We start from the raw sequence: 27,945 nt of genomic DNA on the forward strand, positions 1-27,945 counted from the left end.
TGTTTTAGTAGTACACAAGGGGAAGAGAAATGGTTATTGTATTGACTCTCTTTACTTTATGATGGATGAGCCAGGTAAAAGTAGGCAACTGGTCAATATGGTTTTATTTCAGTATTTACTAAAGTTTTAAATATAATCACATAAAAAACATTTCCCAAAGTGCAAAATATCAGAAAGCTAATCAGTGCTATTAATCTTTCCATGCAAACAATCTCTTTTGCTGCGATAAGCAATACCAATTCTGCAGCTGGGAATATGTATAAAATGATACTCTACCAGCATGTAAAAATAGGCTTGGTCAAGAGATTGCACATGATACAACTGAAGTAGTGCAAATAATATACAACTAAACAAGGAACTCAAGTCAAGCTTATTACCCTGTGGAATATACATCCGTGATACCAGCACAGGGGGACAAACAGGATATAAAGCTCTTTTCTAGTCACCTGCCCCTCACCACCAGAAGGAAACACTTCTTAGTACAAACAGTGGTTTATCTAGCCATCCAGGTTGATCCTGTTCATCTTTGGTTACAGGGACTCACTCTTGCTGGTCCTTTGGTTTACTCTTAAATTTTAGTTATTCTGTTAATAGGAAGACCAAATTTAAATTTGAAGACAACAACTTGATGAAAGCTTCCCCTTTAATATGTACTGAATGCTACTGAATTCTCAGTAACCCTTACTTCACACCCAGAGTTTACGTAGTGAAGAAAATAAAGTATTTCATATAGATGAGACTTCTTAGTGGCTTAGCATCAGTGTGTAAGCAGATGGACAAGGAAAGGCCAGGCTCTCACCTTTACCCCAACCTTATCTCTAGGGTGACAGTAATTAACCTTCCCTCTGCTGTCAAAGAGATGGCTTATGTGAATGTTAAATTCCAGGGCTTTGGGTACCATGATACATTTACTTACAAGAAACGGATGTAAAAAACGAAACACAGCTTGCCTGTCTACACCGCTGTGTCCACCAGGGCCTGTAGGAACCTGAGAGGAGTGTGAAGGACTGTCACAAAGAGAACTGCAAAGACAATCACAAACTGAGACCTGTGAGAAAGAAGATACCTACAGCACAGTGGTGAGCAAGATGCCTTGGAAACAATTAGTCTCCATTCACTCGTCTTCTTCAAGGTGCATCTCACTTGCACGCTCTGACACTGACTCTGCAATGGCTGTTCCTGGCCCCACAGACGCAGGTTTGTCTTTCAGAATAAGGAACGCCTCCCCCTAGCCAGATCTACCAACACTGCCTGTGCCGGGAGCCTGTTCCATAGCAGCCTGCACTACGGGTACCTAAGAGGGCAACGCTGTTTATGTGCTTGAAGAGGACACTCTTCGATACTCCCTTCACCCAAGCAGCCGTGGCAGATGGCTTACACAAACTCTATTTCACCATCAGTGTACCACTAAAACATTTTATTCATCACTTAATAAGCAGTCAAAGCTGTGTAATTTCAGGTCTGTCAGCTTTTATAACCCTCAACTTAAGAACTAACAACTTAAGTCGGACTTTGTCTAGAGTCTCCCAGTTTGAAGTACGATATAAAAGGGCAGGTCTAGGATATATAACATCTTTGCTTTATAAAGGTGCACCTGACGTGAACTAAACTGTCCACCGAGAGCAGCTTAAACAGCTGTGGAAACAGTGAACAGGATCAGTGATTCCTAGCAATAAATCTGTCAGTCAGCTGTAGAGAGAGTAAACAGTAGTTACAGATTTTAGTCTTTTCTTCATACAGTACGTGTAGGAAATAAAAGCTGGCTCAAAAGAACCTGATGGCCACCAGTCTCCCTCATTCACTTAGACTTGGCCTCAAATGCAGAGAACACCCATGAGCGATGAGCAGACCCCACAATGCCTTCTGAATCTCAGGAGTCCACTTCCAGATTAGAATATTTTCTAAAGATAAGCAATAATTTCTTAGAAAAATTTATACCCAACCCAAAACAAAAATTCAAACAGACTTTATACCATCTCAAGTAATAAGCAATAAAGTGTGGTACCTAAGAGAAAAATAAATACCATATGCTAACACATATATATGGAATCTAAGGAAAAAAAAAAGGTCACGAAGAACCTAGGGGCAAGATGGGAATAAAGACACAGACCTACTGGAGCATGGACTTGAGGATACGGGGAGGGGGAAGGGTAAGCTGTGACAAAGCGAGAGAGTGGCATGGACATATATACACTACCAAACGTAAAATAGATAGCTAGCGGGAAGCAGCCGCATAGCACAGGGAGATCAGCTCATGCTTTGTGACCACCTAGAGGGGTGGGATAGGGAGGGTGGGAGGGAGATGCAAGAGGGAACAGTATAGCCGATTCACTTTGTTATAAAGCTGAAACTAACACCATTGTAAAGCAATTATACTCCAATAAAGATGTTAAAAAAGAAAAAAGCATGGTACCTAAATACCATCATCAAAGTATTAAAGATGCAAACCACTCCCAGCTATGAAGAAAGAATGGCAAGTGTTTCTCTGAAGCCAGTGGTAAAAAGTAATAGGGTCTTCCCTTTGCTTTTCCACTCACTTCCAGAGAGGAAGATTATCTTCCAAAGACCCCAGTGGTGAGTAAGTGGCCGGCAACCTGCAGGAAATGACGCAGCTGAGGAGAGGAAAACTGCAGCAACAAAGAGGCAGGTTCTCTGGGGAAGGATCCCTCAGTGTCCATCTAAGGGAGAGAGCTGAAGAGGTCATTATGCTGGAAGGCGACCAGAGAGAATGCCAGAGTCTGACACACAAACTTTCTAACTACACATCTAAAGGGCTGAGTAACATAAATCCCAAGATGAGCTGTTTGTACTTAAAGCTGTAACTGTTGCCATCATGGTAACTCTCAGATGGTCAACTATTAAGATTTTGAGTTTAGATCCTAAAAATGGCAAGTATTATTGGACCAAGTCGCTAACAAAACAAACATACATTAACCTTTCTCTAAGTGGCCTACTGTGCTTTTTTCCCATGAATTTTAACCAGAGTCCCTCTAAAAATAAGTAATAACCTGGATCTTGGTGACAGGCAACAAAAAGTATATTTATAAAGAGCTGAGGTTCCACAGTTCCTCGTCACATGTTAATATGTAGGAACCATGCTGCATACATGACATTTAAAAACTTACATTAAGCAGCCATAGGTGGTTCATTTTTACTGTAAAGGCTGATCAAGGAAGATACCCTGGGTTTGGTAGATTTCTTTGAGAACCAGCAATACTGTATCTTCAGACTCCCTGTAAAGAGAAAAAAATATGTTGTAAAAAGAAGAAACTAACATTCGTACTAGATGCTTTACATATATCATCTCAATCTGCACAACCACCTTACGAGTTCATTTTTTTACTGTTTAAAAAAAATCTGACTCAGAGGTGATGTAATTGGCAGTGGTTTGTAAGGTAACCTTATAACAAATAAGTCTAGCATTATGTCCTGTAATGTAAAAAAGCCAGTAGTAAATGACCAAGCCCTCCCTTTCCACAGAACTCATTCTTGGAACAACATGGAAGAGTCGTCCAATTCATCACCTTAATTTTTAAATGTTATTCACCTTTTTCAAAAAGCCAGTATAATCATATGAATAAAAATCAAAGACACACAAGGATATAATAATGAAGTCCCTTCTCACTGTTTCTTAACCACTAGTCCCCAATTTCTGACAACCGACGTTATCAATTTCTCATGCATCTTCCAGATATTATTCAGTGTATGTACAAGCAATTACTTATATCCAGTTTGTAAAGAAATTTGATTATAAAAATACAGCATTCGTGGATTGCCATAAGGGTATATGGCTCAAACAGTTGTCTAGATCTAAGGTTTGACATTTTTTGAGTCATGGATCTATTTGAGAATCTAATGAAACCTATGGATTACTCCCCAGAAAAGACACCATATACGTATATACCCGAAATTATCAATAGAATTTCACTGGACTCATAGACTTTTTTCTATTCCCCACAAGTTCCATACACAGACGGCAGGTTAAGAAACTCCTTCCTCCTATACCAGTGAGGGGAGATTAGCTAAACCAGATATTAAAATGGTGTGATCCTGGTGCATAAATAAATGGATCAATAGAAAAGAACAGGAAGTCCAGAAATAGCCTTAAATACTCATAGAAATTTAATACAATAAAGTTAGAACCTCAAATCTATTAACAGTGTTGCAACAACTGGATAGCTATCCTGAAAATGATTTGGATCAATCCACACCTTATTATTAGGATAAATTTGAACAGAATCAAAGATTTATATGTAAAAATGAAACCCTAAAATATCAGAATAAACTGGTAAGGAATTCTTTGGAGAGCAAGGGAAATCTAAGTATGACACAAATTCCAGAAGCCAAAAAAGGAAAAAATAAATAAATTTGACTACCTAAAAATCAAAATTTCTACTTAGCAAAAATTAATGTACACAATGTCAAAGACAAACTGGGGAAAAGGTATTTACAACTCATATCACAGATTTATCAATTTAAAAAAGACCAAAATTTCAATATAAAAGAGAATAAAGGGTATAGATAACTCCCCAAAAAGAAAATTAAAATGGTCCTTAACTATATGTCAAGATGCTCAACCTTATTCATAATAGGAGGAGGGCAATACGAATTACAGAGTGCATGATACATACGCTGAAAACCACGAAACACTGCTGAGAGAAACTAAAGACCAAAATATACTGTGAGACAACTGTGTTCGTGGGTCAGAAGACTCAGCATTATTAAGATGCCAATTCTTCCCCCAAACTGATCTATAGATAAAATGCAATCACAATCAAAATCCCTAAAAAGCTTTTAGGCTGAAATTAACAAGTTCGTTCTACATTATATAAGGAAATGCAGAGGTCCTACAATACCTAAAATAACTACGAATAGGAAAAACAAAGATGAAGGACTCACGGTACCTAATTTTAAGCCTTACTAGAAAGCTACAGTAATCAGGACAGTGTTTTACTGGCATAAGGATAGACAAACAGATCAGTGGAACAAAACAGAGCCAAGGCAATTCAACAGTTTCTCCATCTGAATAAACTTTTCAACAGATGTTGCTAGAACAGGAAAACCACATGCAGAACAATGAACCTCAATCCTTTCCTCACACCATCTTTAAAAATTAACTCAATCAAAATGGATCATAGGGCTTCCCTGGTGGCGCAGTGGTTGAGAGTCCGCCTGCCGATGCAGGGGACACGGGTTCGTGCCCGGGTCCGGAAAGATCCCAAATGCCGTGGAGCAGCTGGGCCCGTGAGCCATGGCTGCTGAGCCTGCGCGTCCAGAGCCTGTGCTCCGCAGCGGGAGAGGCCACAACAGTGAGAGGCCCGCGTACCGCAAAAAAAAAAAAAAAAAAAAGGATCATAGAGCTAAATGTAAAAGCTAAAATGACACAACTTCTAAAACAAAGGAGAAACCTTAATGACATTGGATTTGGCAAAGATTTCTTAAATATGTCAGAAAAGCACAAACATCAGTAAAATGGACTTCATCAAAATAAAAAACTGCGCTTCAAAACCTACTTGATAGAAAAATGAAAACCAAACCACATCCTGAGGAAAACAAGTATATCTGAAAAGAATGTGTAACTAAAATGTAGAAAACTCTTGAAACTTAATAATGAAATAATCCAATTTTTTAGATGGGCAAAAGATTTCAACAGACAATTCACCAAAGAAGATGTATGGATGGCAAGGGGGCTCGGTCAACGTGGCAGAGTAAGAGGACATGGAACTCACCCCCCAAAAAACACATCAAAAGTACATCTATATGTGGAATGGAAACTGGCAGAAAAACTCCTGTACACCCAAGGCTCTAAGAAAGATCCACATGTAATCGTTTAGGATGGCAAGAAAAGCGATCAGGTTGGGACCTGTGCCCCTGGGAGGGGACTCAGAGGAAAAGGGAGAATGCACAGGCGGAGACCCGCCCTGGGGAGTGAGCAGTGAGAGCCTCAGATCGAACGCCCCAGTCCTGGGGTCCTAATCCGGGGAGACGAGCCCCCTTGGCTAGCTGGAGAGCAGCAGGGCTGTGGGAGCACGTGCGTGCTGGCTCGCCGCCCCCCAGGGCGGAGAGTACAGTCGGAGGACTGCTCTAGTGGCTGCCAGGTCTCCCCGCCTGGGTGCACAGCTCAGCCCCACGTGCTCCATGACGATGCACCACTGCACAGCATCTAGGGCCACCACGACAGGAAGCAACACAGCCAAGGGATGCACAGGCAACCCAGGCCTGGGGCGGAGTCTGGGTGGGGTGTCAGCAGCCACTGTTGGCACTTACTCAAGCAGTGCATCAGAAGCCCAGAACTCTGACGGCGGCCCCTACCCCACGGCTTATGCCCCAACAGACGCCAAGAGTCCACACAGGCCCCAGCTGCCGTGCAGTGTGGCCCCATAACAAGACAGAGGAGGCTGGGGGCAGTGATCGACTGTGAGGGGCAAAGGGGACGTGCACCCAAGGCTGCACACGGCAGACAGCTCGGGCCTCTGTCTGCAGAGAGCCCACATGGGCCCCACTTTTGTCTGCCCTCCCCAGTTCTGGGGCAAGGGTTCCAGTGCAGGGGGGGTGGGAAACACACCTAAAGGGAACAGAGCCAGCCTGGGCCGGACCCTCAGGGCTTTGGCTCCAGCAACTTAGGATCAGACCCTGTCCCCAACTGCATGGTGACAGCCACTGAGCAGAGGGGAAGTCCCACCTCACACCCAGCTCCAGCTCCACCCCCTACTAAGGTGACAGCTGAGGAGAGACGACTCTGTCCCTGTCATCAAATCCTGCTCTCCCATCAAAGGCACTGGGCACACAGTCTGTGTAAGGACGCTCCCACATAAGAATACCCCTTTCAGACCGCAATAGGTAACTGTTCCACCTAAATTCATAGTGACAGAAAAAGTTAAGCAAAATGAAAAGGCAGACGAACTGCTCTCAATTGAAACAGCAAGAGAAAACCCACGAAAAAATAAATAATGAAACAGAAATAAACAATTTACCAGATAAAGAATTCAGAACACAGTTAATTAAAAAATGTTAACTGAATTAGGGAAAAGAACAAATGAACATAGTGAGAATTTTAACAAGGAACTAGAATATATAAAGAAGACCCAATCAGGAATGAAGAATTCAATAGCTGCAATAAAAAACACACTAAAAGGACTCAATAGCAGACTGAGTGATACAGAAGAACACATAAGTGATCTGAAACACAGAATAATGGAAATCACCCAATCAGAACAGCAAAAAGAAAAGAGAGATTTTAAAAAATGAAAACGGTATAAGAGATCTCTGGGCTAACATTAAATGTACCAACATTCGCATTATAGGGGTCTCAGAAGAAGAGAGAGAGCAGGGCATCGAAAACGTATTTGAGGAAATTGTGGCTGAAAACTTCCCAAACCTGAAGGAAACAAATATCCAGGAACAGGAAGCACAGAGGGTCCCAAACAAGATGAACGCAAGCAAACTCACACCAAGACATAACATAATTAAAAGGGCAAAAGGTAAAGAGAGGCTTCTGAAGGCAGCAAGAAAAAAAGAGTCATATACAAGGGAATCCCCATAAGGCTATCAGCTGATTTCTCTGCAGAAACCTTGCAGGCCAGAAGGGAGTGGCATGATATATTCAAAGTCCTGAAAGGGAAAAACCTGCAATGCAGGATACTCTGCCCAACAAGATTATCATTTAGAATTGAAGAAGAGATAAAAGAACTGCTCAGACAAGCAAAAACTGAAACAGTTCATCAATACTAAACCTACTCTAAAAGAAATGTTAAAGGGTCTTCTCTAAGTGGAAAAGAAGTAAGAACCTATAGAAAAGGGAATATCCCAATAGAAAAGGCAAATACATAGTAAGGACTGAGGATCAACCACTTAAATAAGCCAGTATGAAGATTAAAAGACAAAAAACTGTAAAAGCAACTATAACTACAATAAACAGTTAAGGGATAAACATGAAGATGTGAAATATAACATCAAAACCACAAAATGCAGGGGAGGGGAGTAAAAAAACCTAGGTTGTTTAGAATATGTTTGAACTTAAATGACTGCCAGTTTAACACAAGTAGATATAGGTCAACATATAAGAACCCCATGGTAATCACAAATCAAAAAACTACAACATACACACACACACACACAAAAGTAAGGAACACAAGCATACTGCTAAATAAAATCATTAAACCACAAAGGAAGAAATAAAGAAGAAATGAATACAGAAGAACTACAAAAACAACCAGAAAACAAGTAATAAAATGGCAATAAGTACATACCTATCAATAATTACTTTAAATGTCAATGGACTAAATGCTCCAATCAAAAGACACAGGGTGGGGATTCCCTGGTGGCGCAGTGGTTAAGAATCTGCCTGCCAATGCAGGGCACACGGGTTTGAGCCCTGGTCCGGGAAGATCCCACATGCCGCGGAGCAACTAAGCCCGTGCGCCACAACTACTGAGCCTGCGCTCTAGTGCCCGCAAGCCACAACTACTGAGCCCACGTGCCACAACTACTGAAGCCCGTGTGCCTAGAGCCCATGCTCTGCAACAAAAGAAGCCAAAGCAATGAGAAGCCTATGCACAGCAATGAAGACCCAATGCAGCCAAAAATAAATAAATACATTTTTAAAAAGACACAGGGTGGGTGACTGGACAAAAAACAAGACCCATCTATATGCTGCCTCCAGGAGACACACGTCAGAGCTAAAGACACACACAGGCTGAAAATAAGGGAATGGAAAAAGATATTTCCTGTAAATGGAAATGAAAAGAAAGCAGGGGCAGCAATATTTCTATCAGACAAAATAGACTTTAAAACAAACGCTATAACAAAAGACAAAGGAGGGCATTCTATAATGATAAAGGGATCAATACGAGAACAGGATGTAACATTTGTTACCATATATGCATCCAAGACAGGAGCAGCTAAATATATAAAGCAAATAGTAACAGACATAAGACGAGAAACTGACAATAATACAGTAATAGTAGGAGACTTTAACATTCCATTTTCATCAACGGACAGATCATCCAGACAGAAAATCAATAAGGCAACAGTGGCCTTAAATGACACAATAGACTAGTTGGACATAATAGATATCTACAGGACATTACATTCCAAAACAGTAGAAAGCACATTTTTTCCAAGTGCACATGAAATGTTCTCCAGGATAGATCACATGTTAGGCCACAAAACAAGTCTCAACAAATTTCAGAGGATAGAAATTATATCAAGCTTTTTTCTGACCGCAATGGTATGAAACTAGAAATTACAGAAAGAAAAATGGGAAAGAACAAGCACATGGAGACTAAATGACATGCTACTAAAAAATGATGGGTCAATACAGAAATCAAAGAGGAAATCAGAAAATACCTTGAGCCAAATAAAAATGGAAACACAACTCTCCAAAATCTATGGGATGCAGCAAAAGCAGATTTAAGAGGGAAGTTTATAGTGATACAGGCCTTCCTCAAGAAATAAGAAAAATCTCAAACAAACCTACCACTTAAGGGAATTAGAAAAAGAAGAACAAAGCCCAAAGTCAGCAGAAGGAAGGAAATAATAAAGATCAGAGAAGGAAATAAATAAAATAGAGATTTAAAAAAGCAATAGAAAAGATCAATGAAAATGAGAGCTGGTTTTTTGAAACGATAAACAAAAAGGATAAACCTTTAGCCAGGCTCACCATGAAGAAAAGAGAAAGGACCCAAATAAACAAAATAAGAAATGAAAGAGGAGAAATTACAACCGATACCACAAAGATATAAAAAATCATAAAAGGATACTATGAACAGTTATATTCCAACAAATTGGACAACCTAGAAGAAATGGACGAATTTCTAGAAACATAAAAATTGCCAAGACTGAATCAAGAAGAAACAGACCATTTAAACAGACCAAACACTAGTGAAATTAAATTTGTAATTTAAAAAAACTCTCAGGAAACATAAGTCCAGGACTGACTTCACAGGGGAATTCTAGCAAACATACAGAGAAGAGCTAACACCTATCCTCCTTAAACTATTCCAAAAAACTGAAGAGGAGGAAATACTCCCAAATTCATTCTACGAGGCCACCATTATCCTGATACCCAAACCAGACCAATACAATACAAAAAAAGAAAATTACAGGCCAATATCTTTGATGAATATAGATGCACAACTCCTCAACAAAATATTAGCAAACTGAATCCAACAATATAAAAAAAGGATCATACATATTGATCAAGTGGGATTTATTCCAGGGACACAAGGATGGTCCAACATTCACAAATCAATCAATGTGATATACCACATCAACGAAAGAAAGGACAAAAATCACACGATCACCTTAATGGACACAGAAATAGCATTTAATAAAATTCAACATCCATTCTTGATAAAAACGCTCATCGAAGTTGATATAGAGGGAACATATCTCAACATAACAAAGGCCTTTTTTTTTTTTTTTTTTTTGCGGTATGCGGGCCTCTCACTGTTGTGGCCTCTCCTGTTGCGGAGCACAGGCTCCGGACGCGCAGGCTCAGTAGCCGTGGCTCACGGGCCTAGCCGCTCTGCAGCATGTGGGATCTTCCCAAACCGGGGCACGAACCCATGTCCCCTGCATCGGCAGGCGGACTCTCAACCACTGCGCCACCAGGGAAGCCCAACAAAGGCCTTTTATGACAAACCTACAGCTAATGTCATATGCAACAATGAAAAGCTGAAAGCCTTTCCTCCAAATTCAGGAACAAGACAAAGATGCCTAATGTTGCCCCTTCTATTTAACATAGTATTGGAAGTTCTAGCCACAGCAATCAGGGAAAAAAAAAAAAAAAGAAAGGCATCTAAATTGGAAGGGAGGAAGTAAAACTGTCACTATTTGCAGATAGCATGATACTTTATATAGAAAACCCTAAAGCCTCCACCAAAAAACTGTTAGAATAAATGAATTCAGTAAAGTTGCAGGATACAAGATTAATATACAGAAATCTATTGCTTTTCTATACACTAACGATGAACTATCAGAAACAGAAAGTAGAAAAAAAATCCCATTTAAAATTACATCAAAAAGAATAAAATACCCTAGGAATAAACTTAACCAAGGAGGTGAAAAACCTACACACTGAAAATTATAGAACACTGATGAAGGAAACTGAAGATGATACAAAGAAATGGAAAGACATCCTATGCTCTTGGAATGGAAGAATTAATATTGTTAAAATGGCCATACTATCCAAAGCAATCTACAGACTTAATGCAATCCCTACCAAAATACCCATGATTTTTCACAGAACTAGAACAAATAATCCTAAAATCTATACGGAATCACAAAAGACCCCATATTGCCAAAACAGTCTTGAGAAAAAAAGAATAAAGCTGGAGATATCACCCTCCCTGACTTCAGACCATACTACAAAGCTACAGTTATCAAAACAGATTAGTACTGGCACAAAAAAAGACACATAGGGCTTCCCTGGTGGCGCAGTGGTTGAGAGTCCGCCTGCCGATGCAGGGGACACGGGTTCGTGCCCTGGTCTGGGAAGATCCCACATGCCGCGGAGCGGCTGGGCCCGTGAGCCATGGCCTCTGAGCCTGCGCGTCCGGAGCCTGTGCTCCACAATGGGAGAGGCCACAACAGTGAGAGGCCCGCATACCGCAAAAAAAAAAAAAAAAAAAAAAGACACATAGATCAATGGAGCAGAATAAAGAGCCCAGAAATAAACCCATGCACCTATGGTTAATTAATCTACAACAAAGGAGGCAAGAATGCAAAATGGAGAAAAGACAGTTTCTTTGACAAGTGGTGCTGGGAAAACTGGACAGCTACATGTAAAGGAATGAGATTAGAAAATTTCTGCACACCATTTACAAAGATAAACTCAAAATGGATGAAAGACCTAAATGTAAGACTGGAAACCATAAACCCCCTAGAAGAGAACATAGGCAGGACACTCTTTGACATAAATCACAGCAATATTTTTTTGGATCTGTCTCCTAAGGCAAAAAAATAAAAGCAAAAATAAACAAGTGGGACCTAATTAAACTTAAAAGCTTTTACACAGCAAAGGAAACCATCAACAAAATGAAAGGAAAAGCTACTGAATGGGAGAAAATATTTGCAAATGATATGAGTGATAAGGGGTTAATATCCAAAATACATAAACAGCGCATAAAACTCAATATCAAAAAACAACAACAAATAACCCAATCAAAAAATGGGCAGGAGACCTGAATAGACATTTTTCCAAGAAAGACACATAAATGGATAACAGGCACATGAAAAGATGCTTAATATCCCTAATCATCAGGGAAATGCAAATCAAAACCACAATGAGATGTCACCTCACACCTGTCAGAACAGCTGTCATCAAAAGGAACACAAATAACAAACACTGGCGAGGATGTAGAGAAACGGGAATGCTTGTCCACTGTTGGTGGGGATGTGAAATGGTGCAGCCACTGTGGAAAACAGTATGGAGGCTCCTCAAAAAAATGAAAATAGAACCACCATATGATCCAGCAATTCCACTCCTGGGTATATATCCAGAAAAAACGAAAACACTAACTTGAAAAAATACACGCACCCCAATGTTCATAGCAGCACTATTCACAATAACTAAGATATGGAAGCAACCTAAGTGTCCAGCAACAGACAAATGAATAAAGAAAATGTGGTATATATTACAATGGAATAATACTCAGCCATTAAAAAAAGACGGAATTCTGCCATTTGCAGCAACGTGGATGGACCTAAAGAATATTATGCTTAGTGAAATAAGTCTTAATTGTTTCACAGATATTTGATAGATGTAGAAAAAGGAGGATAGGCCAGTGTACATTTGGGATTAGAATGATTTCTTGTTCAGACAATTACAAAACAGCACACTCATGTCATCTGAAGAAATCTTAACAAACAATTAAGACCAAAAAACCCCAAAACAAAAACAAACACTTAGGGGCTTCCTTGGTGGCACAGTGGTTAAGAATCCTCCTGCCAATGCAGGGAACATGGGTTCGAGCCCTGGTCCAAGAAGATCCCACATGCCGTGAAGCAACTAAGCCTGTGTGCCACAACTACTGAGCCTGCGCTCTAGAGCCCATGAGCCACAACTACTGAGCCCGTGAGCCACAACTACTGAAGCCCGCGCGCCTAGAGCCCATGCTCTGCAGCAAGAGAAGCCACCGCAATGAGAAGCCCGTGACAGCAACGAAGCGTAGGCCCCGCTCGCCGCAACTAAAGAAAGACCACGCGCAGCAACGAAGACCCAACACAGCCAAAAATAAAATAAATAAGTTAATTTTTAAAAAAGATAGACTTAAAAAAGAAACACTTACCAGTAGCATAGATGACTTTGTAAAGCAAATAAATATTCATTAAAACTTTCAATGGGCTTCTCCTGTAGCACATAGTCGATGCGCTGGCCTCCATTCAGCATTCCCACATGGATGGGGGGGGCTTCTTGTTTAACTGCTACAAGGTTCTCTTCTGTGCTAACATCTGGATACAGAAGAACCATAATAAGAATATAAAAGCGTCCAGCCCTCCAAGGTTGTCCTTACTTTCCCTCAGGCTCCAGCTTTACCGTAGGATGAGCTACCCTGCTCAGAAAGCTCTCTCTCATTTTCCTCCTCTCAATCCCCTTAAAGCTTCTCCTCAAGGCACACTGATTTTATCCAATCCCTTTTTTCCTTCCTGTACCTTTAATGGCTAATTCCATTTGCCTCTGGTTTACAAACTAAATGCAAACAGGGATAGAACTCCTTAGGCAATTGAAAACTAAAGCAAAAGAATGCAATATTAACTGTGAAATTAAGAGGAAAAGTGTCCTAGCTAGTCCCCAGGCAGGAAAATAAAACCAACCCATGAATACACAGACATTCCCCTGTAAAAGCAAGGTCCTTCACAGTGTAGGCTCTGAGCATCACTGCCATAGTGCCCAAGTGGGGAATGTTTTAAAGCCTCATTACTAGATGCTCAGCTTCTCTTGACATCTTCCCTCACAAATAATGTTTTTCCAAAATTTGTGGCTATGAGATGACAGAAAACACCAGCAGAGCTGAAGGCCCATTAGGACTCATAGTATTGGTCCTAAACAATAAAAAGGAGAAAGTAAGAAGACCCTGAGAGAATAAGAACCAGACACCATGGAGTCCCTCTTATCTGGCCTGGTGCAGGAAATCAATATGTACAGTGTCACTGACCACTAGGCTTCTCTGAACTTGATTCAGGTTCTGCTTCAGTTTCTTCTACAGTTTCTGAAGCTTGTAAGGCAGGGTATGGAGCTCTGGTAAAAGACTTCCAGGCCATCCGCAGCGAACCTAGCAAGTTGTTCTTAAGGTCCATGCTCATCCTGGTCAAGCCCTCTCTCAGTTCTGAAGCATATATGAAAAAGAACATTACATGGTTTACAGAGGTAAAAGGGTTCAACACAGCTAAACAAAGTGAACGAGGTCCAGTCAGTGTGCACTGACCAGAAGGTCTAGAATTATCAGGTTCTATACTCAAGACTTACCTAAGTGCATCCGCTTCCTGCCTTTATGATGCGGGATCAGCATTGGCTCAAATTCTACTCCTGGGACCACCATTGGTTCAATCCTATAGGCCACAGGATCAAACTACATAGGAGAAACAATAGCTACATATACCTCTGCTGAAGAAAGATAATGACAGTCTCAGGAGCTATGTATCAGGCAAGAGTAATTATAAGCTCATTTTTTTAAATGTAGTTGTTCTGCCTCATCACTTCCAGATTCATACTATTATAAATTATCTCATTACTACAGAATAATATAGAAAAAAGTAAATCAACACAATAGAATACCGTATGCTCTTTACCAATAAGCCCCAATATTCAGGTAAAACCACAAGAGCTGTCCAATGCTTACAGGGTGATAAATATTGAAGAAACCTTTGCATGTTGGAAATTTGTAGTTGGGGTCAATTCTTTTTAGGCCTCGGACAGTAAGGAACATTCCAATGGGAGACCCAAAGGCAAAGAATATTTCTGGTTTATAGATGAGCCGGGGGTATTTTACAGGCACCTGGAAGGAGGAAATAAAAGCCTCTCTCATTAATAACAAAAGTTACATCTGTTCCTGCCATACCAATGGCAAACAATAAAATGACCAGAGAGAATTAGTATTGTTACCTGCCCAATGCCAACATCCAGATGTTCATCATTTCCAGTACCATTAGTACTACTGCAGAACTCCGACTCTTTGGGGATGTTAGACATATTCGCCCCTGCAGGTGATTGCGGGGTTGGTCTATTAATACCCTAAAGAATAAAAAATAGTTCTGTGGAGCTGCTATGTAGTGAAAATATCCAAAGGATTATAGTTTTCTACTGGTTTAAAAGGATGCTTGGGAAGGTTTTGAAATGGTAGTCAACAATTTTAAGAAGAACCTCTCAGAGAACAAGATAAAGCTGATGAAAACAAAAGTTGCCTTAAATTATGAATTGATATCCCTACGTGCTCTGAAATAATGAAAGCTGTACAAAGCCATTTGGGTAGCAGTTGAAACTTTAGGCAACCATCATGAGAGAAGACGATAGAGTACTGTGGAATGAATGCTGGGGAGCGCTGAGGAATTCAATGAAGTGTACGCCTTTCTAATCAAAGCAAGTAGTATGTCTCTATCAGCCTTAAATCAGAACTGAGCAACCTGCTAAAAGGTTGAAAAATAATTAACTAGACTATGGAAAGGAATCAGCGGCCAAAAACGCTCAGTGCAGAAGCACTGTTACAACACGGTTATACCTTGAATACATTATACTAAGTGGAAGGAGCCAGTCACAAAAGGCCACATATTGTACGACTCCATTTATATGAAATATCCAGAATAAGAAAATACACGAAGACAGAAAATATATCAGTGGTTCACAGGAGGGAGGAATGGGGAGTGCCTGCTAATGAATATGGTGTTTCTTTTTGCGGTGATGGAAATGTTCTGGAATTAGATAGTGGTAATGGTTATACAACTCTGCAAATATACTAAAACCCACTGAATTGTATATTTTAAAAGGGTGAATTTTATGGTATGTGCTGTGAACTATATTTCAATAAAGCAGTTACAAAACAAAACAAAAAAAAAAGGAAAAAATTGAATGGTGGAAGTCCAGGGGAAATAAGACTTCTGAAGCTAATAACACTTTTAAAGGTATCAATAAAGTAAATGTGTTTAATTTCTGAAAAGAGAGCCAAAGGTCAATTTTAAAAATTGCTTAGCTCCCTATACTAAACACCTCACAAAGCACAAGAATACAAGGAAGTCAAAAAACTGTTTAATCCTACAAACTATATTAAGCACATACCACTGAATTTTTTCTGGTCCTTAAGTAGTTTAGTATCTTCTTTCTTGGTCCTAAGGGAATTCCCATTTCCTGAAGATCTTTGTCTGTACATAAAGCCTAAGCATAAAAAATCAAATATCTTCCTTATTTCTAGGCAAATTAAAATCAATTAAGTGTCCTAAAAATAAATAAGTAAACGCCCTGTTCTCTGAGAGGAATAAGGCCTAAACACTCTGTTGTTCTTTGCTTTGCATGACTAGGACTCCCTAGTGGTAACAAAAACAAATAAACAAGCAAATATCCACAGTAGAGCTCTACACAGTATAACAGAAAATAAGAGTTGGAAGTTAGTGGTCATTTATTCCTGCTCTCATGTTTTCAGAGCTGTGCTGTGTTTTAGTCTGTGCTCCATTGCTATTAACATGGCTCCTCGGAACTCTGAACCTCCACAAAGCAAAGATCACTTTATATGATAAAAAGCACACAAATAAGGCTAAAGAGCATTACTAATGATAACGAAGTATTTATGACTAAAATGTTTCTAAAGGGCAGGCTCTTAGCAAGCAGTATGATGAAAAGAAGCAATAAAAATACTGAAAACGGGGAACTTCCCTGGTGGCACAGTGGTTAAGAATCCGCCTGCCAGTGCAGGGGACACGGATTCGATCCCTGGCCCGGGAAGATCCCACATGCCACGGAACAACTAAGCCCACGCGCCACAACTACTGAGCCTGCACTCTAGAGCCCATGAGCCACAACTACTGACGCCCGCGCACCTAGAGCCCATAATCCGCAACAAGAGAAGCCACCGCAATGAGAAGCCTAAGCACCGCAACGAAGAGTAGCCCCCACTCTCTGCAACTAGAGAAAGCCCACGTGCGGCAACGAAGACCCAACGCAGCCAAAAATAAATAAATAAAATAAATTTATTTAAAAAAAATACTGAAAATGGTATAGTGCAAAGTTTTAAAAGATTATTTTTACCAGAGCTTCCTTATCTACTTTCTCCTTCTCAAAGATACTAAAGAATTCAGAGAGTTGAAGTTTCTTCAAATCTTCCTCCAGTGTCAGTGTGTCTCCTCGATCCATGAAAATACTTGGCAAATCCTAAAAATTAAATTGCAAAGCTCGTGTTCTCTAAATTCGTTCAGATTTTTATTAATGTTACTTTGCAATAAAGGAAAGTACTGTTAGATATCCACAGAGACCTATCTTAACTTTGAATAAATTGTAATTTATATGAAATATAAATTAAGATGTGATTGATCTTTAAGTTTTTGCAGTCAGTTGAAACCTAATATGTTTTTAAACAAATGAATGAGTGAATGAATGAGTATCAAAGTATTCTTCATCATCATTAATAAAGCCTTCCCTGAGCTCTTATTAATGTTTAAGGATGGCTTAACAGAATTTCTATAAACTATATCAATTTGAATCCAATTCACTCTTCATTTCCTCCTATGCAAATTCCATTTCAACTCAATGATTCTATAATTCTAATAACAGATCAGTAGTGCATATTTATAATGAAAAAATGAGACCTATAATTATTTTAGAATGTGGCAAATATTTGTAGAAGCATACTACTATCTTGCTTCTATCATCCAAGAATGACAGAGATAATTACAAGTCTGTTAAAATAAATGTAAATATTATGGTATGAGACAAAGCAAAAAACAAAAAGCCTAAAATCTAAAAATGCTTACTAAGCAAGCATACAAAAGAACCTATTACCTTTTTACTGTCAACATCCCCCAAAGAATCTTTCTGATTTGTTAGGATATCAAACAATATAAGTGAACCTACAAGTAAAACAGAAGAAAGAAGGGACAGTTTCGAAGCATTAGCACTAAATAGCTGTGTTTTATACAAAAAAAGTAATAAGCCAATTATCCAGGAAGCAAAATCTATGAAGTAGGGAGTCATTCTTTCCCATCCACCACCACCCTTCCAACCCCTTCCAAATTCTTCATCATAGACCAGTTCTAGACCTCTGAATGTGATACTGATAAAAGACACTGTACTTCAAAAACAGGTATCCTTAAAATGTGACAGTCATCTCTGGTCACACAGAATCCGTTACCTAAACTATGACCAGCGATGGATACGCCCCCGTTGAAATTAGGGTTCCTCTGCAGAAAAAGTACATATAATCGGTTCATTTCAGAAGCAACTGTGTCCACAATAGTCTGACAGTAGGTGGGGCTGTTGTAGAAGAAGACATCCAGAATTGTATCATTGGTGAAGTGCCTTAGGCGGTTAATGCTGGGCAGAGTTATTCGCTGCAGATCTCTGAAAAAACAAAAGGTATTTTAAGCAGAAAACCTAAATACATTCCATAGCCTCCTCTAAGTTATTATCCAAATTACACTTAGAAATTAAGATACAAGGGATAACTATCAATTTACAGGAAATATAGAGGACAGACATTTGTAATGAAGCCAAAGGGATGTGACCAGCAAAATTCAGTGTGAGAAACTCTGCAAGACAAAAAACCCAGCCTCCCCAAGACATAAATTACAAGAAAATAAGAGATAGAAAGGTAATCAAGAGATGAAAAGAGACTTAAAAGATATCAACTAATTGCAATTTATGATCCCAGTTTAAACTATGTGTGTATGTGCATGTATATGTATGTATGTGTATATATAAATCATGACATTTATTAGACAATTACAAATTCGAATACTGATTGTATATTTGCTGATATTAAGAATTTTTTTAGATGTGATAATGGTGTTATATATATATTTTTAATCCTTAAAAGGATATACAAACTGAAACATTTAACAGATGAAATGATATGATGTCTAAGATTTTATCCAAAAGTAATAGAGTGGGGGCTTCCCTGGTGGCACAGTGGTTGAGAATCTGCCTGCCGATGCAGGGGACATGGGTTTGAGCCCTGGCCTGGGAGGATCCCACATGCCGCGGAGCAACTGGGCCCGTGAGCCACAGCTGCTGAGATTGCGCGTCCGGAGCCTGTGCTCTTCAGCAAGAGAGGCCGTGACAGTGAAAGGCCCGCGCACCGCGATGAAGAGTGGCCCCCGCTTGCCACAACTGGAGAAAGCCCTCACACAGAAACGAAGCCCCAACACAGCCAAAAATAAATAAATAAATTTTAAAAAACAAACAAACAAACAAAAAGTAATAGAGTGGAGGGATGGGCAGTACATGGAAGATATGGACGGGGCCGAACTGGCCACGTGTTGAGGCTTGTTGGGCTGGGTCATCATCATCAATACAGTTATATATGCTACTTTTGTGTACAAAATTCTCTATAATAAAGTTTTTTAAAAGATACAAGAGGCTTTTCCTAGAATTCTCAGCATTAAGGTTTTTTGATCACAAGTCAAATGATAAATGGATCAGCTCTCTCTCTCTACGCCAAATTTCTAAACGCTGAAGGAAGGTGAGACTGCCAGATGCCAAGGACAAACAGAACTCATATCTCTCAAAGGAAAACAATGTTGACGTAGTATAAATCAGCTTCCACATAAAGCTTTCTCAAAGCTCCCAGAAAGACTCCTCAAACCTTCAACATCTTCTGTACTTTAGAGAGGGCTATGTGCCCCTAGTAACCTCTTAGCATCAGCTCAAATATGAAAGAATGTGAACTCTGTACACCTAGTAAAAGCAACACCACAATGGAGCACTTGGCACATGGAATATGCTCAAATCACAGGGTGTTAAGAACTGAGACACGGAATCAGAAAAGCCATTTCCAAGACCAGCATGGAAACAATGCTACTTCCTTTATCTACCAGAGAAGCATCTGCTAGTTCTATCCTAGAACTGTATTATGAACATACTTCTGGCGAGCCCACAGCTGAATATCCTTAATATAAGGCAACCTTCTCTGACATTACCAAAAAGTTTACAAACAGAACTACTGAGCTTGTAATTTAAGAAAGCCATCACTTAAAAGTCATTGCACCAATTATACCTCAAGTTATAAACCCCAATAATTTAATATTTGGGAATTTCCTTTCTTCCCCAAATTTGGACAAATGTTATCTAAATGTGCTCACAAAAGGAACGACAAAATACTTCGTGCATCTTGAGGTGGTTGGCTTTTGACATCTTAAGATGGAAATGCTTATACACTATGGGGAGAAAGCAACATTTGGCTTTATGCTAAAGAAATAATAAAGCTGTAATAGTAAACACTAATGAGCCAATAAAACATACTGGAAGAAGATACACACAACTCCCCACTCCTAACCCAAGCTAGTTAAACAAAGGGATTGGTCTGCACTTAATAATGTATCTCTAAGAAAAAGACACAGAAGTACAAAAAGTTTTCTGTTGAACAAAATTTTATATATACAATCAGCTATAGCAGAAATGTTCCTAAGCATATCAATGATCAGAAAACATTACAATCACAGTTAGCAACTCAAAGGTGTAAAGTACTACTCACACATCCACACCAGTGGAATGCAAAGGACTGTGCCAGTTGACTGGGAGAAATTCTACCCTCCCAATCTGCTGATTTTCTTGGGCTTTCTTAAAATGCGTCTGTAGCAGGTTCAAAGAAACACTGCGAAAATCATTAACTAGAAAAGAAAATTAACCATGCGTTAACGGTGAAGCGATGAATTTGTAGAGTGGGGATGCAACAGATCTTGTAATTATACTACATCCATCTGTATCTGCTTACAGCACCTGAGACTCGAGTCAAAAGTAGGGTATTCACGAAAAAAATTAACAGTGCATGTAGGAAAAGACATTCCTGTAATATAGAACTGCTGTTACTGTACAAAACATTTTTATATTAAAGAAAATCACACAGTAACTTCAAAACTTCTGCCGTGTCAAGGAAACTGTTTCAATTTTTTTAAAAAACCACTTGACTATGTCAGTTGGCCTTGCAGTCAGGTTCCTATCCTAACTTTCTGGTTCTTATAAACAACCTTTACCCAATATTTTAAATTTTTAAAAAATACACTGCTGTTTGGAATTCATATTGCGTCAATCTTAACCTTCTAGGAGGTTTATGCTTAGAAGCATTAGTTAGCCATTAGGATCAGACTCCCAAATTAGGGCAGTTAGACTATGAATACTACCTTTCAAAGTCAAGTTATACTAATGACCTAAATATTCCAATTAGAATATCATAAGGTTTACCACAGTATGAATTACAAAAACGGTTGAAGCTTCTGTTATTCATTTAAACTATATTATCTTCATTGTCATATATTTATGGTTCCCTTTAAATTTAGAATGGTTATAAACAGGACCATCACATAATAGAACAATTTTATAAGACTTGAGGGCTATTCACTCAAGTATTATTAGTTAAGAATATAAACCTATTAGCCTAAGGAATTTACTAGCTCTTTAGGTCTAAGCTGGGAAGCTTGACTACCTTGCCACCTGTCTTTAGCTCTCCAAATCTTATTATGCAGCTAAGACAACAGACTAAAGACAACACTTTATGTCAACTCACAGGAGCACTAACAGTCCCCTTACATGATCTAATATGACATGCTTTGCAAACCTACCACACTGTACAATGCTTCGAAAGCGGAGATCACAGGCTGGTCCGATCCCATGGACTACAAAAACCAAGTGATCTATCCGTAAAGGTTCCCCTACAAGTGAAATTACAAAGAAAAATTACTCTATATAACTAGTCATGTATTCTAAAATCAAACATTCACAATGAATAGATAATAGAAATGGGCAAGTTAAAATATGAGCAGATATTTTAAAAGACACAGATAGTCCCATATTTAACTACTTAGTAAAAATAGACTGATCTTACTTTGTTTCTAATTTATCTTGTAATAAGTCAGTGAAAAAATTGTTCAAGTTTTTAGAACTTTTTATTTTGAAATAACTGCAATCTTATTGAAAACTTGAAAGAACAGTACAGAAACTCTCATGTACTTTTTATACAGATTCAACAGTAACATTTACCACATTTGCTTTATTTCTCTATGTGTATGTGTATTCACACACATTTATTTTTCTGAACCATTTGGGAGCAGGTTGCATACATTATCAGACGGCACATATCACATCTCTTTAACCCTTTAATATTTTATTATGTAAGAATATGCTCTTATTTAACCAAAGGGCAGTTACCAAATTCAAGTAATTTAATATGGACAGGATACTTTTACCTAATATTCTATTTTTATCAGTTGTACCAATAAAGTCTGGTATGTATTTAAAGCCTGAAATTTTAAACTCATCTTTTCAAATTACAGTAAGTCTACGACTTTGTCCAAGAGACAAGCCATCTCCTCTGAAAGATGAAAGGAATTTTATAATCCAGTTAAATATATTATAAAACCAACCATAAATGACCCTAGCTAGAGAGCAATGGATAACCATCAAGGTCCCTGAAAAATAGTTTTTTCTGGTTGAAAACCTCCTGAAAACCTTCAGGGGTTACCAGGAATAAATTAGTAATCAAGCAGGTGGAATCACACTTCTTAGAATTAGGACTAAATCAGTTCATTTGTACCCAGTGACCTCCTGATTAGTACTATCAAATTTTATCCATCCCACCATATATACTTAGCAACTTTAAAAGTGACTTTTGTACCTATTAAGATTCTTAGTAGATGAAGTAATGCTAATCTTAACTTAGAATAAGCCCATTTGATTAAAGACCATTTTTAAGCCTTGACGTAATCTAAAGCCATAGATAGAGAAAGACCACAGATTTAAGTCATAAACAAATAAGCATATCAGAAGATAAGAAAAAAATGAATGATTAACATTACCACAATGAATGTCAACAGAGATGTTCTCAACCCCTCTCTTCACTGTTCGAGGTCGGCCCTGCTCAGTGGGTGTTGAACCCCATTCATCAGACCCCGCGACTGGCTGGTAATGTACCATAAGCTTAAATTTAAAAGATCAGAGCAATAAGCATACTCTACATTAAAGACACTTCTATTTATACATTCTGAGGGGTAGGAACGGGTCTTTTAAAACATAACACATAGTCAAATCTCAACTGGAGTTTTGATATGCAACTCCTACAGCTTGAAATGAGAACCCTGAAAATACATTAGGCTAATGTTGTACACTTTAAATATCTTACTATTTTGTCAATTATACCTCAGTAAAGCTAAAAAAAAAGGAAAATGAAAATTCATCAGGCTAACAGATCTTTCAACCATACCCTACACATGGAAGAGGTGCCCACATAATGTGTCAGTGATTTTCTAAATCTACAGTGACATAATTTTCCCTAAGAAAATTTTTGTGTAAGAGTTGAATGAGGAAATGACGGTAGGAGCCACAGCTTCAAGTTTCATAACTGTGAATGCAATATAAAAATGTCCAGGGCTGGGCTTCCCTGGTGGCGCAGTGGTTGGGAGTCCGCCTGCCGACGCAGGGGACGCGGGTTCGTGCCCCAGTCCGGGAAGATCCCACGTGCCGCGGAGCAGCTGGGCCCGTGAGCCATGGCTGCTGAGCCTGTGCTCCGCAACGGGAGAGGCCACAGCAGTGATAGGCCCACATACCACAAAAAAAAAAAAAAAAAATGTCCAGGGCTTCCCTGGTGGCACAGTGGTTGAGAGTCCGCCTGCTGATGCAGGGGACACGGGTTCATGCCCCGGTCCGGGAAGATCCCACATGCCGCAGAGCGGCTGGGCCTGTGAGCTATGGCCGCTGAGCCTGCGCGTCCAGAGCCTGTGCTCCGCAATGGGAGAGGCCACAACAGTGAGAGGCCCGCATACCACAAAAAAAAAAAAAAAAAAAAAAAAAAATGTCCAAAGCTTATCCTACGTAGAATCCCCAGAAAAAGAAACCAATTAAGTTCTTCTTACTAATGCAATTAACCTTTAATCCCAATGTTAAAGAAGGGCATTAATTTGCTTACCTTTGGATTGTGCAATATAATAACTTCTCTGTTGGGAGACTCCAGTTTCTTCTTCCATTCATCCAGAGTTACAGCAAGCATGTAAGTTTCCTTAAAAGAAAACACATTTCATTAGACTTCTGTAATGGTTTTTCTATTAAAACTGAACTTTTTTACAAGAATACTGCTAGATAAACAATTACAATAAGAATATCTTACTCTGATTTATCAACTTTATTTTAATTCTCTTAAAATGAAAACTGGTACTAGTATAGAACAAAGAAAAAATAATCACTTCTACTTCTATCATCTAGACTGGAGATAATCGCTGTATACATTTTGATATATTTCTTTCAGTAATGTTAATGCATGTATATTATCCATAAAATGAGGATTACATTACATATAAAGTTCTTTCTCTTGATCTATCAAATTTATTTTAAAATTCTTTTAAAATTACGATAATAGTACAGGACAAAGGAAAAAAATCAGTCCCAATTCCATCATCAAGACTAGAAATAATCATTGTTCACATTTTGATATATTGCATTCAATAATATTAATATACTACTCCAATTTAAAGCAAATTTCAGAATATTTTCAGAGCAAGAAAAATAAAAGGCAAAAAAGACCAATCCTGCGGTCACAGTTTAAATATTCACAAAGATCACCATTAGAGAAAAAAAAATTTTAATTTAAATACATAATAGTTTCCATAGTATTTCAAAATTTGAAAATAAAACTACTTTATCCTGAAACTAACTTGCAAAAAGAAATGCTATGAACTGGAATGCAAATAGAACCAAACTCTCTCTGTAAATTCACAGAATAAGTCACAAGAGGAAGAAAAGATTATGAAATAAGAGAAGAACACAATGAAGAAAATGAGTAAAAGGCTCACAGGAATACCTCTAACACTTGGCTGAAGCTCTCCGAGTATGGAACATACTTATTATCTTTGTCTCCCTTGTAAAACCAGGTACAGCGCCTCACTTCCGACGCTAGCTCATCCCAGTATACGGCGTACCGCATCCTCTCCCCCAAATGAACATCGTATCTGCCCCCATCAGTGGGCACAACTCTCCGATCACAGTCTTTTCCTATCAAGGAGTGGAAAGGGGAAAAGAAGTACATAGTAGAGCAAAATAAAGCTCCCAAAATACAACTCTGAGTTATGCTCTCAATAATGTTATAAAACACACGAATGATCTGTTTCTTCTTGGCTAAACTACTTTATAAACCATCAAAATCATTCTTGGTTTTAATGAAACATGAAAAAAATAATACCCAACGCTGTTTTGTTCTTTTTCTAAGGAGAGATAGGAGTGTCCCTTAAAAAAAAAAAGTATGCAAGAAAGCTTTTCTGAATTTTTTGTTTAAGGGACCAAAAGATAAATTAATGACCATCATGATGATAAAGTAGTAACCAGCATCATTCTTGTTTCCATAAAAGAAGAAGAAACAAGAGAAAAATGAAAGAATTCATTCTTTTGCAATGTGACACTGCCCGCACCACACTCTTCATAAACAGAAACTGAAACATAAGAAACATTATTGGTTAACTACGCAGGAATTACAATAGGTACTGTTTTCAAAATACAGACCAAATTATTGAATATTATAAATTGGCTGGATAGTAATGCAGAACTTCTATATAAAAATGCTATAGGATGTTACAAAGCAGAAACTAACACACCATTGTAAAGCAATTATACTCCAATAAAGATGTTAAAAAGAAAAGATTATTAAGTAAAATTTGGAAAGTATAAAAACTGTAAAGCAAAAAAAAATGCTATGAGATGACTAGAAAAAGATCTAAAATTTACTTCCAATAGAACTCACTATAAGGACTTTCATATTATGGTTTTAGAGAAATGACAGTAAGTCCTTGTCTATTACAAGTCATAGCTTTTACCCTACCAGAGCCGTATGCCTCTTCCAGCTGCTGTGAATCCTGAGAGTTGAAAGGAATCCATGTCTCCTTAGAATCTATTATCTTACAATAAAACCAATGAGGAGAAACGGGTTCGTACAAACTGCCAACATCCATGTCTATTAGCTCAAAGGAACTACATGAGTTTGGTGACGGGGATGGATCTGACTGGGACAATTGTTCCTCGTGTGATTCCACTGATGACATTTCTTTCTCTAAAAGACAAAAGAAAACTATCAATAAAATTTCCTTCTATTAGCAGTTTAATTGTTCACACACACAAAACTGGTCATTTTTAAGAAGTCATTTCTGAAAAAAAATATAAGGGGGCTACATAATTTAAAACAGAAATAACATAAATTAACAGCTTTTTTTGGTTTTGTTTTTGGGTTTTTGTTTGTTTGTTTTGGAGGAAGGAGGCCTTAAAACGCTTCTTATAGTTAGACCAACCACTTTGCACTGATCTTCCAATCCTCTCAGAAAACTGCATGGTTTTAATTAAACAAAACTGGAATCACAAGAAACACATGGTCGAAATCTTGACTGCAAAAAAATTTTTACCCCAATTTCCAATCTAAGTCTGGTCCCAAGGCAAAAACGCGTACTCCGTCTTAATAACGCCTGGTTTTAGGCTCCAGGCCCTTGTCATTACACATTTACATGACTACTGGAATCACAATATTGAAAATAAAACTATTCACTTAAGAAACAGTCACTTTTTATCAATGCTTGAAGGGTCTTTAAGTAGAGACTATGGTACAAATTCTGAAAACGCGAACTCTCGCTTGGGGCCACTGTGCGCACGCGCGCACCCACTCGCACCATCCAGGTCTCAGACGAAAAGTAACAAGTGACCTCAAAAGCCTCCTTCCCTCAAGGAAGCCCGTGACCTGTGTGTTTCTGCCCCTTTAACACTCGTAGAGACTAACACTGCGGACGTCGAAAGTAAACCCAGGCTCCTTGGAGAGGCGCGGGTAAGACCATCGCTATCTCAGCACCGAGCGCAGCGGGACCGCAAACACCCGGCCTCCCTCGGAGCGGACGCTCTCCAGCTTCCGCCACTTTATCTTTTTTCCCAGCACGAATTTACCTCCGCAACCTTGCGTGTCCCTTCTCCCCACGACCCCGGGCCTCCTGCAGCCCAGGTCTGGAACCTCAGGGCTCGCGGACGCCTCTCCCCGTCCCGCGTCCAGCCCCGCAGAGAGGAGCGGAGCGTGGATGAAAACGAGGTAATTTCCCGGTGACTTCGGGCACGGTCGATGCAAAAGGGGCCCTGGCCGCGTCCCTGTAACCGAGGTCACCCCCACCCCGCCAGGGCTGGTCCTCCCAGCCCCCCTTCCCTGCCTCGAGCATCGCGTCCTCCTTCGCCCCTGGCATCTCCACCCCGCAGTGCCTCCCACCCGCACGCCGGTCGGAGCCCTGGACCCGGCCGCCGCCCCAGACTCACCTGGCAGCCCCGCAGCCTTTCAAGTTCTCCTGCCTTCGCTGAGTGGGCTACGACACATCCCCAGTGGAGGCCTTCCCCGCGAGCCCAGGAGGGGCGGGACGGAGCAGAGCAGGGCGGAGCTTGCGGCCCCGCCGGGCTCGCGCCCAACTCAGGGCTCCGCCGCGCTCCCAGCGGGCGAGGAGCGGACCGGGCTGCCTAGAGCAAAGGTGAGGTGACGGGGACCAATGCTTGGAGGAAACGGGTGGGGCGTGGAGGCCCGCAGGGGCGCTGGCGGGAAGTGTCGCGAGAGGTGGAGGGAATCGCGCGAGATGTGCTCCTCCGAGCGGGCTGGAAGTCGGAGCGCTGGGCACGCGGGTGTTGCCGGCGGCGCGCCCGCCGCTCGGTATCCGCGCGCAGGGTCTGGGTGCAAGGCCTCAGGTATTTATAAGGCAGGGATGGGGAATGAGACGTTATAGGCGGGGAGCGTTTCAAATTGCAGTGAAAGCAAG

General features: G+C 39.7%; 1 protein-coding gene across 1 annotated transcript; it reads right to left on the minus strand.

The window, feature by feature from the left end:
* Positions 1 to 3,125: 3,125 nt before the first annotated feature.
* On the minus strand, positions 3,126 to 27,709 carry DDHD2 (DDHD domain containing 2). The gene is made up of 17 exons (XM_081220812.1): positions 27,458 to 27,709; positions 25,998 to 26,225; positions 24,987 to 25,177; positions 24,099 to 24,188; positions 22,993 to 23,113; positions 21,760 to 21,849; positions 20,676 to 20,811; positions 18,336 to 18,544; positions 17,987 to 18,054; positions 17,237 to 17,359; positions 16,274 to 16,369; positions 15,107 to 15,235; positions 14,844 to 14,999; positions 14,471 to 14,573; positions 14,160 to 14,330; positions 13,293 to 13,455; positions 3,126 to 3,233 (listed from the first exon to the last, which is right to left on the minus strand). Exons 2-17 carry the CDS (start codon positions 26,215 to 26,217, stop codon positions 3,152 to 3,154), a joined length of 2,148 nt encoding a protein of 715 aa, XP_081076938.1. The 5' UTR covers positions 26,218 to 26,225; positions 27,458 to 27,709; the 3' UTR covers positions 3,126 to 3,151.
* Between the last annotated feature and the right edge of the window lie 236 nt (positions 27,710 to 27,945).

The sequence above is a fragment of the Mesoplodon bidens genome, assembly GCF_964165515.1.
Source record: "Mesoplodon bidens genome assembly, chromosome: 20".
Taxonomy (NCBI): domain Eukaryota; kingdom Metazoa; phylum Chordata; class Mammalia; order Artiodactyla; family Ziphiidae; genus Mesoplodon; species Mesoplodon bidens.

Bases quoted from the DNA above. Each gene is read 5' to 3' on its own strand.
- DDHD2 (XM_081220812.1), bottom strand. From the start codon at position 26,217: ATGTCATCAGTGGAATCACACGAGGAACAATTGTCCCAGTCAGATCCA. The intron at 25,178-25,997 runs GTAGGGTAAAAG...ACTCCTTGATAG, and splicing joins GGAAGAGGCATACGGCTCTG to GAAAAGACTGTGATCGGAGA. The intron at 16,370-17,236 runs GTAAAAATAATC...TTTTATGCTTAG, and splicing joins AAGTAGATAAGGAAGCTCTG to GCTTTATGTACAGACAAAGA.